At 49.0% G+C, this 12,241-nt stretch overlaps 1 protein-coding gene across 2 annotated transcripts in view; it reads right to left on the bottom strand.

Moving 5' to 3' along the window:
* The window catches only part of klhdc10 (kelch domain containing 10), a 40,289-nt gene that overhangs the window by 9,974 nt on the left and 18,074 nt on the right, over positions 1-12,241 (bottom strand). For both annotated transcript variants that reach the window (XM_070897215.1, XM_070897214.1), the window contains 3 exons: positions 8,546-8,767; positions 5,974-6,128; positions 1,211-1,359 (listed from right to left, as the gene is read on the bottom strand). In XM_070897215.1, the coding sequence (XP_070753316.1) occupies positions 1,211-1,359; positions 5,974-6,128; positions 8,546-8,767 (526 nt within the window). The remainder of the gene's footprint in view (positions 1-1,210; positions 1,360-5,973; positions 6,129-8,545; positions 8,768-12,241) is intronic.

Here is a 12,241-nt window from a genome sequence, read left to right as displayed (position 1 = left end):
CACTGCTCACAGAGTCAGTTAGGGGTCTGATACCCCAGTACACTGCTCAGAGTCAGGGGTCTGATACCCCAGTACACTGCTCAGAGTCAGGGGTCCAACACCCCAGTACACTGCTCAGAGTCAGTTAGGGGTCTGATACCCCAGTACATTGCTCAGAGTCAGGGGTCTGATACCCCAGTACACTGCTCAGAGTCAGTTAGGGGTCTGATACCCCAGTACACTGCTCAGAATCAGGGGCCCAACACCCCAGTACACTGCTCAGAGTCAGTTAGGGGTCTGATACCCCAGTACATTGCTCAGAGTCAGGGGTCTGATACCCCAGTACACTGCTCAGAGTCAGTTAGGGGTCTGATACCCTAGTACACTGCTCAGAATCAGGGGCCCAACACCCCAGTACACTGCTCAGTCAGGGGTCTGATACCCCAGTACACTGCTCAGAGTCAGGGGTCTGATACCCCAGTACACTGCTCACAGAGTCAGTCAGGGGTCTGATACCCCAGTACACTGCTCAGAGTCAGGGGTCTGATACCCCAGTGCACTGCTCAGAGTCAGGGGTCTGATACCCCAGTACACTGCTCAGAGTCAGGGGCCCAACACCCCAGTACACTGCTCAGAGTCAGTTAGGGGTCTGATACCCCAGTACACTGCTCAGAATCAGGGGCCCAACACCCCATACACTGCTCAGAGTCAGTTAGGGGTCTGATACCCCAGTACACTGCTCAGAATCAGGGGCCCAACACCCCAGTACACTGCTCAGTCAGGGGTCTGATACCCCAGTACACTGCTCAGAGTCAGGGGTCTGATACCCCAGTACACTGCTCAGAGTCAGTTAGTTAGGGGTCTGACACCCCAGTACACTGCTCAGAGAGTCAGGCAGTCAGTTCGGCAGATATTCCACTGTGGAGTGTGTCCCAGTGAAGCTCTGGAGGGATACTCCACTGCGAAAGTATGTTGTCCTCACCCTCCGACCCCCGCAATGTGTGAATCCAGGTCGATTGTCCCCTCCCGAACCCGGAGTCAGAGTCCTAAATCTGCCAGAATGGACTGTGCACTTCCACACAGGCAGGGATCAAAGTGGGGCCTTTCCTGGTCCGTGTAGCTCAGTCTCTCAGTGGGTAAACTCATTCGCTCACTGCCAGATTCCCCCTTTTTAATACAAAAAACAAACTCGAGAGCTGCCCTGACCAGACAATAATGGGCTGTGGCTCACCTTTCTTCCGGTAAATCACTCGGAGGGTTGTTTGGTTTCAGCTGTATCCATTCCCGAGCTGTAAGGTCTAATCGGTGCAAATCTGTGTTGTAAACATAACCAGTCGTCCCACCAAATATGTACAGGTAGCCATTTATGATCACCATCGCCTGGAACAGTTAAAAGCAAAGATACACAGATGAAGGACTAGGACGGGTGGGTTGTTCGAACTGCAGCTCATGTACCACACGTGGCCTCGAGCCCTGGCGACGCAGTCCTCGAGGTTGCACTTCTATTTCGTATTCCCTGGTTTGTCCTATTCGAATTGTGGAGGTTTGGAAAGGGCTGGGTTTTTTTTGGCAATGTTGCCTCCACTGGTGGATAAATCATAGATCAGAACACCAAAAGCGGTTAGTGTCAGCAGCTGGCGATATAGGCAAATTAATAGGAACATGCGTTTTAACTTTAGATGTGGACCCTGCAAGGTTCCACAATATGTATTACGCAGTCTAGAGACAGAGGATACTTGGGACACCCTTGGACCAGGATGCCAGTTGGCAAATTGGAGGGGTCCTTAGACGCCACGCGGTGTACGAGGTCAGATTGATGTGCCTGGGTTAAGCGTGCTATAATTCTGAAGACTTTTTCAGGCTCTGTTGACTGACTCGCACCTCATTTATGCTGCTGCTCAATAATATACATTGTTCTCCATTGTGTGGCTGTCCATCGGAAGTTAAGATGCAGGGACTCACCCCACCTCTAAACAGTAAAGTTTGAAAACCACTTGGCCAACAAAAAAAACGTTGTCGTTTCATAATGAAAAAAGCGTTAGCCCTCCTCCCCAGCTAACGTCTACAATTAGAGATGCCATCTAAACCTGGTGAGAGTGCAACAATAACTTTTGAGATGGTTTGTTTGCCTGATCCAACAGGAGCTGAGTTAACTGCTCAGGAGAAATGATTGAACTCATTTGTAAAACACAAGTGCTTGTAATATAGCAAATCAAGAACAGAAGGGTGAAGTGACCTATTCAGATTTGCTGAGCACGACACAAGTAGTTGTAACGTAGCAAAGCAACAACAGATTATGCTTCCAACTGCCTCAGCATTTTCTGGATATATTTCACCGTGCCAAATGGCCAGCCTGGCTCACAACCCACTCAGACAGGGCAATACCCAGCATTTATAATTAAAAGGATAATAAAATGCACAAATATTCAAAATTTAAAGAAAAAAATTTATATATTCTAGTACAACAAAAAAGATTTACGGTGTATAGATATTAAGTAGATAGAAATTAAATTGCTCTTCAACTACAAAGTTCAAATAAATGATTACTTTGATCAAGATTTTTTCATTTTTTGTTAAACACAGAAAAGGCACAGCACTACTGGCAGTGGTGGGAAGGGAAGGGGTGGGAAAGGGAGCAGGCGAGAACAGACGAAAGCAGGAACGAGAGAGAAAAAGTAAAGGAAAATGAATAGGAAAGAAAAAAAGAAAGAAATGGTGCGAGCAGCAACCCAAAGGGTTGTGTCTGGGACCGTGTCGGGGAGCAGGGATGAGAAGAGCCTTGGAGCTGCAAACCACCCCTCTGTCTGATCCAAATTCAATCTGGAGTCTGGCCCAATCCTAAAGGGTTTTTCTCTACCCCAGCTCGCTGGCAAAGTAGAATCATGGGGGCCAAGTTTCGGCCCGAGTTGCTCCTGTTTTTTTGGAGCAACTGGTTTAGAATGGAGTATCTTAGAAATTGCAATTCTGGGCATTTAGTTTGCTCCAGTTCCAGTTAGTTAGAACATAACAGATTTTTTTCCCCAAAAGGGGGCGTGTCCAGTCACTTACACCCATTTTGAAAGTTTAGGCAGTGAAACATATTCCAAACTAACTTAGAATGGAGGAAGTGTAGATTTTTGTAGGCTCAGAAAAACCTTGTCTACATTTAGAAAATGAGGCGTAGGTTACAAATCTGGCGTAGGGAAATGGGGGGGGTGTTTAAAGGGAACTTCACAAACATTAAACACTTCAGTTTTACAAATAAAGAGCCATCATCAATAATAAATGATAAAAACATCAATAAATCAACCAAAAATATATATATATTTTTTTAGATCAATAAATAAAACATTTTCTACTTACCGACTGCAGCACCGGGAGTCCTCCAACAGCGTGCTGGGATGGCCTCCGCAACCCCCCCCCCCCCCACCCCACGTGTGTGTCTGTCTCTCAGTGTCTGCGTTGCTGACAGCGACGAGAAGGAGGCGGGCGGGGGGGGGGGGGGGGGGGGAAAGGAGGAGGGCAGGGGGGGGGGGGGAAAGGAGGAGGGCAGGGGGGGGGGGAAAGGAGGAGGGCAGGGGGGGGGGGGAGGGAAAAGGAGGAGGGCGGGGGGGGGGGGAAAGGAGGAGGGCAGGGGGGGGGAAGGAGGAGGGCGGGGGGGGGGGAGGAAGGAGGAGGGCGGGGGGGGGGGAGGAAGGAGGAGGGGGAAGGAAGGAGGAGGGCAGGGGGGGGAAAGGAGGAGGGCAGGGGGGGGGAAAGGAGGAGGGCAGGGGGGGGGGGAAAGGAGGAGGGCAGGGGGGGGGGAAAAGGAGGAGGGCAGGGGGGGGGGAAAGGAGGAGGGCAGGGGGGGGGGAAAGGAGGAGGGCAGGGGGGGGGGAAAGGAGGAGGGCAGGGGGGGGGGAAAGGAGGAGGAGGGCAGGGGGGGGGGAAAGGAGGAGGGCAGGGGGGGGGGAAAGGAGGAGGGCAGGGGGGGGGGAAAGGAGGAGGGCAGGGGGGGGAAAGGAGGAGGGCAGGGGGGGGAAAGGAGGAGGGCAGGGGAGGGGAAAGGAGGAGGGCAGGGGGGGGGGGGAAAGGAGGAGGGCGGGGGGGGGAAAGGAGGAGGGCAGGGGGGGGAAAGGAGGAGGGCAGGGGGGGGGAAAGGAGGAGGGCAGGGGGGGGGAAAGGAGGAGGGCAGGGGGGGGGGAAAGGAGGAGGGCAGGGGGGGGGGGGAAAGGAGGAGGGCAGGGGGGGGGGGGAAAGGAGGAGGGCAGGGGGGGGGAAAGGAGGAGGGCGGCAGGGGGGGGGGAAAGGAGGAGGGCAGGGGGGGGGGGAAAGGAGGAGGGCAGGGGGGGGGGGGAAGGAGGAGGGCAGGGGGGGGGGAAGGAGGAGGGCAGGGGGGGGGAAAGGAGGAGGGCAGGGGGGGGGGAAAGGAGGAGGGCAGGGGGGGGGGAAAGGAGGAGGGCAGGGGGGGGGGAAAGGAGGAGGGCGGGGGGGGGGAAGGAGGAGGGCAGGGGGGGGGAAGGAGGAGGGCAGGGGGGGGGAAGGAGGAGGGCAGGGGGGGGGAAGGAGGAGGGCAGGGGGGGGAAAAGGAGGAGGGCAGGGGGGGGAAAAGGAGGAGGGCAGGGGGGGGGGAAAGGAGGAGGGCAGGGGGGGGGGAAAGGAGGAGGGCAGGGGGGGGGAAAGGAGGAGGGCAGGGGGGGGGGGAAAGGAGGAGGGCAGGGGAAGGGGAAGAAGGAGGGGGGGGGGGGTCGCGCGCCTGTGCAGAGGTCCCGGCACTGTTTTCAGCGCAGGGACCTGGCTCCGCCCCCCACAGTGCGTGCTGCGCCGCGCCCAGTCCAAAGGACCTGCAGGGAGCAGGAGAATAGGTGAGGTTTTTTTTTTTAGCCGCAATTTGTGGCGCGAAAAACGGGCGTCCAGGTCGAGGCTGTGCCGTTTTAGGTGCGGCCCGAAACTTGGGCCCATGGTTCTGGGTCGGCTGGAAATGTTTATTAAAATTTTACTCTTTACCTTTAATCAAAAATATATATTTTAATTACTGACAGCAGAGAAGCAGAATCATCGTACTGCACCACATAGACCAACAACAGCAACTTGTATTTATATAGTGCCTTTAACATAGTGAAACGTCCCAAGGCACTTTACATGAGTATTATGCGATAAGAATTTGACTCAACCGCACAAGTAGAAATTAGCATAGGTGACAAAGCTCGATCAGGAAGACACGAAACTTGAACTTTGGTCTATGCCGAGCTAACTGAGCTTAAATGGGGCACAATATTGCTCTCAGTGTCCCAGACTAGGAAGAGAGGCAGGGGTAGATGATAGAGAAGGAAAAACGCCACAGTTACTGCTCCTGATCCCTATCCAGTTACTTCTGCTAGAAAGTGTTTGCGTGAAAGGGGAGGGGTCCACTTCAATGCCTTCTCTGATCAAATCATCTCTGCTCACACATGACCAATGATCTTTTGGACAAGGCCGTAGAGGCTGCTGCTGCCCAAGGAACTAGAACCCAACAAGTCAGTGAGCCACACAGGCGAGGTAGGTTCCAGGTTTCATTCCCGGTCTGTAATGAGTTAACAAATCTCAATCAGGCTGCAATTCAAGTACTTCAACTCGCCAAATAGACCCTGGTTGAGGGAGGCGATAACTGCCCATGGTTCCTGCTCCTGATCACGGTGCAGAAATCCCCAGCGGAAGTGAGAGTGTACTGAACATTAGGTGAGGAAAGCATCAAGCTCAACTATGAAGCCACTCGGGGTCAAAATACTTGGCTTACAATTGACACCGATCAATCTGTCAGACCCCAGCAACAAAACATCTTCAGAAAAGAGGAAAAAATTGGCAGCAGAGGGGCAACAGGGAAAAAAAACTCAGTTAGACTTGTGGTGGAGAGAGGGCGAGAACGAGAGCCAGGGCAGAGAGGAAGGGCACTGGAGGGGAGAGGGAAAGAGGGGGAAAAGGGGAGAGTGAGACAAGAATGAATGCCATTGTTTGCTGTGACACCCCTCATTCATTGAAGGGCAGAGCGTCACTGACCTGCCCGTATATGCGGTTGGGTTTCTTCCCTCGACAGTTGAGCAGTGCCCATCGCTTGTAATTAACGTTGCACACATGGACATCATTCCCACTGCTCTCTCCAAAGGGGACACCAGTGCCTCCAAACACCAGCAAGTTATTACCATGTAATACAACTGGAAGGAAAGGAGATATTTTGTTTGATCAAGAGTGCTACAACATCAAACTGCAACATAGAAGTCAAATAAAATTGGACACAACTTTATAGAACAAGGGATTCCATTAATCTGAAACAGCAAGAGGCGTTACAATCGCAGAGAGTTGCCAGCAGGACCTACGCCTACAAGGATCTGAATCTATACTATCCCAAAAATGCATCACAGAGGTCACTAATCAGCTGGAGAAAGGAGACTTGTAGCCGCTGCTCTGTGCTGGATTCACACTCAGAGATACACCAAGTGTGCCGGCCTGTGTCTCAGCCTTTTGTACAGACGCAAACCAAGCACTAGTGTTTATTTCTAGAGGGATAGAATTGAAAAGTCAAGTAGAGACGTTTTGCTAAACTTGTATTGAACCTTGGTTAGACCACACTGAGTACTGTGCACAGTTCTGGTCGTCATATTATAAAAAGGATAGAGAGGCACTGAAGAGGGTGCAAAAAAGATTTATAAGGATGATACCAGAAATGCGAGGTTATACGCATCAGGAAAGGATGAACAGGCTGGATCTCTTCTCTTGGAGAGGTCTTTAAAATTATGAAAAGTTTTGATAGAGTGGAGAGAGAGAATGTTTCCACTTTTGGGAAAGAGCAAAACTAGGTCATCAATGCGAGATAGTCACCAAGAAATCAAATATGGAATTCAGAAGAAACTTTCCCCCCCCCCCCCCCCCAAGTGGTGAAAAAATGGAATCTGCTACCACAGAAAGTGGTTGAAGCAAATAGTATAAGTGCATTTAAGGGGAGGCTAGATAAGCACATGAGGGAGAAGGGAGTAGAGGGTTATGCCGATAGAGTTAGATGAGGAAAAATGGGAGGAGACTCGACTGGAGCATAAACACCGCATGGACTGGTTGAGCCGAATGGCCTGTTTCTGTGCTGTATATTCTATGCAATTCTATGTATGACATCTAACTACAATTGTCTCTGCTCCTGGCTCCGTGTCACTTACCATCTCCTCTCCCTCCCACCTCCTCCTCCTCCTCCTCCCACCCCCCAATAATTCTCGTGCCTCCCGTTTCCTCTACGGCTCTTGCACACTTTCTCTCATTAGCTCCGTGTCAGTCTCCAACTCTTCCCCTTGCACCCATTCTACACTTAAGGAACACCTTTGATATAAAGTAGGTTTATTTATTTCCAACCTATGTCAGTGAAACAAAAAAAAAGGGCAGGCTAGGGAGGAAACATCTTCAAAAAGGTCAGCTGGATTTAAAACAGGCAATGCAATGCAAGACAAGAAGTCAAAGGCTAAAACTAATCAGACAATGGTGAAGACCAGTTGTCTACAGCCTTCAGTACACAGCTTTTCCTCACTATCTATTTCACAAGAGGGCTGGGGATGGGCCAACTACAAACAACAAATGCAGGGATTGGACACTGGTAATCACATGACCTATACATTAAGTCACATGGTTCCCACATTCCAGGTATGTGAATCTGATGGACAACAGGTACCAGCGCCCTGTGAGTGGAAGGGGGAAGAGAGAGAGAGAGAGAGAGAGAGAGAGAGAGAGAGAGAGAGAGAGAGAGATAGAATCATCATACTTAAGTGAACATCCTTTAATGTGTCAGCTGTGGTTCATTGGATAGGACACTCGCCTGAGTCAGAAGGCTGTGGGCTCAAGTCCCACTACCGGAACTTTTGCACATAAATCTCGGCTGACACTCCAGTGCAGTGCTGAGGGAGTGCTGCACTGTCGGAGGTGCCTTCTTTTGGATGAGATGTTAAACCGAGGCCCCGTCTGCCCTCTCAGGTGGGCATAAAAGATCCCATGGCACTATTTCGAAGAAGAGCAGGGGAGTTATCCCCGGTGACCCAGCCAATATTTATCCCTCAATCAACATAACAAAAACAGATTATCTGATCATTATCACATTGCAGTCTGTGGGAGTTGCTGTGCGCAAGTTGGCTGCCGCGTTTTCCACATCACAACAGTGACTACATTCCAAATGTACTTCATTGGCTATAAAGTGTTTTCAGACGTCTGGTGGTCGTGAAAGGCATTATATAAATGCAAGTGTTTCTTTATCTTCTTTCTAATGTCATGTCTATGTGCTTCTTGTGTGAAACTCTTAATTCATAACCTTAAATTACTCCCAATGCCACAACAGACCTGTTCTACCGACCCCCGATGTTATAAAGCCCAAAACACTCTTTCCAAACAGCTGCCAAGTTTGGAAGCACAATGTAAAAGTAGCACTGCTGAGAATTTCAATCCCCCCCCCGCCCCCACTCATCCAAAGCAGCTCGAGTAGATATAGCCCAACAATGCCACACCTCCGACCATCAGACTTTACAGAAACCCGCGTGACAATGTGAATAAAGTTTTATTTGGTACAAATGGAAAAGAGAGAGAGAAATGATGCGTGCTGTACCAGACATGGATGCCAGCTCCCTGGGCATAAACCCCTCCGTTCCCACTTGCTGCCAGGTGCCAGAGGCAAAATGATATCGCCAGAGTTCCCTGAAAAGTGGGTAGTCTTCATTCTCCGGTCCTCCTGACTCCTCGTAGTCAGGATTATAGCCTCCGAACACGTAAAGGCTCGAATTATCCGCAACACAGCGGTGCCCACTTCGAGCAGGTGGAGCTACGTGACCTGGAAAAGGAGAGAGAAATAACATTCAGCCACCTTGGTAAACATCTGCATCAACCAACAGAATTACCATTATACAATATAAACAGCAGCTTCTTCAAAAGAAAAGACTTGCATTTATATAGTGCCTTTTACAACCTCAGGACACAAAAGCGCTTTACAGCCAACGAACGAACTGAATGGAGGTGTTCCGCAAAGCGATCACCCAAACTGCGTTTGCTCTCCCCAATGTAGAGAAAAGCGCATCGTGAACAGTGATTAGGAGTATAGGAAATTAAAAGCACAAGTAAATCACTGTTTCATCCAGAGGGAGTGTTTGGGGCCCTATGGTGAGAGGGGAGAAGGTGAAAGAGCAGATGTTGCATCTCCTGTGCTTGTGTGGGAAGGGGAGCGGGTGTTGGGAGTAATGGAAGAGTGGACCAGGGTGTGGTGGTGGGAACTGTTGTAATGTAAGAAACGCAGCAGCCAATTTGCACGCAAGGGTGCCCCACAAATAGCAATGTGATCTATAACAGATAATCTGTGTTTAGTGATGTTAGTTGAGAGATAAATGTTGGCCAGGACATCAGGGATAACTTCCCTGCTCTTTAAATAGTGCCATGGGATCTTTTTATGTCCACCCGAAGGGGCAAACGGGCCTCGGCTCAGCTGAAAAATGGCATCTCCAGTGCAGCATTCCCTCAGCACTGCACTGTCAGCCTAGATTTTGTACTCAAAGTCTCTGAAGTGGGACTTGAACCCACAACCTTCAGAATCAGAGGCAAGTGTGCTACCAACTGAGCCACACCACAATTAGCCTCAATGACCCAGGAAGGTACAGTAATTATATCTTGTGACCTTAGTGACACATTAAACGACACACTGCTGCAGGTTAGATGGAAATCTATATCATAAAGACAATACATCAGTGTCAAAATTCATGCAAATTTCTGTTACACTTCACAAAAGAATGCAAGCAAGCACGGCAATCATTTCCAGAGAAACTTCCGAATCGACAGAAGATATTTTCTAGTGGGGATCAGGAATCACTAAAAAAAAAGTCAATCGGAGTTCCAAGGGACCCGAGGATCTGCCTCAGAACAATTAGCCTCTAAATGACCCAGTAACTAAAGGGACAGTAAATCGCACACAGCGGCATGTCAGCAGCAGATTAATATATTGTGCTTTATATTGTCCTTCTATAACATTGCATCGTCCTCCCTAGTGTTGCAGCCTTATGGCAGATCTGCTAGTACCACAGGTAAAGGGACCTGATCCACCATAAGCAGAAGGCACTGTTCAGGGCAAGCGACTTGGTCACCCAGAATCAGGCTTTTTTTTTTGTAGCCCCCAGGACTTTTTTTTTTTAAAAACAAAAAAGAAGAAACTGGTGGGATTTGTCACAAAACATTCTGATGCCACATCACTTGCTGAAGCAAGTAAATGAAATGGAGCAATTGCCTCATATTTCAGCACTAAGGATTTCAAAGAAAGTGGGATATTTGAGCTGTATTCAATGAATAAAATGGGGGAGGAAGGGAGTTTAAATTTGAGAACCATAACTGATTTAACAGGATTCAAATTTACCAAACAGGAACTAAATGATTAAAAACACACAAACGGTATATTTCTAGAGGGACAGAATTGAACAGTAGAGAAGTTATGCAAAACTTGTACCGAAGCTTGGTTAGACCACACTGGAGTACTGGGAATAAGGGGTTATGGGGATCGGGCAGGGAAGTGGAGCTGAGTCCATGATTGGATCAGCCATGATCGTATTGAATGGCGGAGCAGGCTCGAGGCCTACTCCCTGCTCCTATTTCTTATGTTCTTATGTGTACAGTTCTGGTCGCCATATTATAAAAAGGATATAGAGGCATTGGAGAGCTGCAAAAAAGATTTACAAGGGTGATACCAGAAATGTGAGGGTATACCCATCAGGAAAGGATGAACAGGCTGGGGCTCTTTTCTCTTCAAAAGAAAAAAAAGAGGGCTGACCCAAGAGGTCTTTTAGATTACGAAAGGGTTCGACAGGGTAGAGAGAGATGTTTCCACTTGCGAAGAGACCAAAAATATAAAAGAGTCACAAAGAAATCAAATAGGAATTCAAAATAAACCTCTTCACCCACAGAGTGATGAGAATGTGGAACTTACTACCACAGGGAGTAGTTGAAGCAAATAGTATAGATGCATTTAAGGGGAAGCTATACGAAGGAGAAGGGAATAGAGGGTTATGCTGATAAAGGATGGGAGGAAGCTGGAGTGGAGCATAAATGGTGGCATGGACTGGTTGGGCTGAATGGCCTGTTTCTGTGCTATACTCACAGGCAGGGGAAGTCCCAGTGGTTTTTCGGTGGCATTGACCCCATTTCATATTTTTCTATTGGACACGAGTAGTCAGATATTGGAGGCCAGAGGGAAACCCCCAACAGGAACCAGCGGCTACAAGTGATGCTGGTGTATTGGAGGTCACTTCCATCTTTATATTTGAACTACTTGTGCACCAGCACCTATAAAACCAGAGTTGGTTAATTTAATTAGAGCAGCTCACTACAATTTCCTTTCCACGCTGAGATCCAAATAGTGTGCTGTACACCAGCAACTTTTGTGTGTGCGGATCTCCCACAAATATAGCCACATCCCTAGAGATTCCTTGCACATACAGGCACACCCCTGGTGGGGACCCCCTGCAAATACAGGCATAGATTCCACCATCTCTCTCTCTCTCTCTCTCTCCCCCCCCCCCCCCCCCCCCCAAGGAAACCCTGCAAAAACGGGCAAAGCCCTGGCGACCCCCTGCAAACACAGGCACAGCCCCCCCACCCCAGGATCCCCCTGCAAATACAGCACCCCGCCCCCCCCAGGATCCCCTGCAAATATAGACACCCCGCTCCTCGGCACAGTCCTGAACTTCCCCTGCTTTAAATATCCGAAACACCCAGTCAATCACCCAAAGAGGATAGCAATATAATTGCAGCCTTTTACTTATTTATTACTGTTGCTGTATGTTAATATCAATAAGTCAACAAATCTGAAGAACGACAGAAGCGTCTGATGACCTCAGAGCATTGGTGGACCTTAATTGTAACTTGTGTTGAAAGAACGTAAGATAAGCTTGGACTTTGCCACCTATTTGCTTATTCAGCGCGCATGACAGTACGTGCACCCTCGGCTTTAAGCTCTAGTTAACTGTTTTATTCAGTTATCAGTTGCAACAAATGATGTGAGCAAAGTCTGAAGGGAAAAATGTGCGCGCGCGTGGGGGGGAAAAGCGAGGGGCTGTTTTTCATAATCCAACTCATTTACACTGAATGCAGCGTATGTTTGCAAACTGGACCTTATCGGGTGTATGTATAAAGGATGCACAGAGACATTGACCCATACAGACCAGGAATGTTGTGACATAGAGGCGTTAAGTCTTAAATGTTAACTGTTCCGTTCTCTTTACAGATGCTGCCCAACCAGCTGAATGTTATCTATTTTTGTTGCAGGATTTCT

This window comes from Pristiophorus japonicus, chromosome 13, assembly GCF_044704955.1.
Source record: "Pristiophorus japonicus isolate sPriJap1 chromosome 13, sPriJap1.hap1, whole genome shotgun sequence".
Classification (NCBI taxonomy): domain Eukaryota; kingdom Metazoa; phylum Chordata; class Chondrichthyes; family Pristiophoridae; genus Pristiophorus; species Pristiophorus japonicus.
This window is presented reverse-complemented; position numbering and strand designations above follow the sequence as displayed.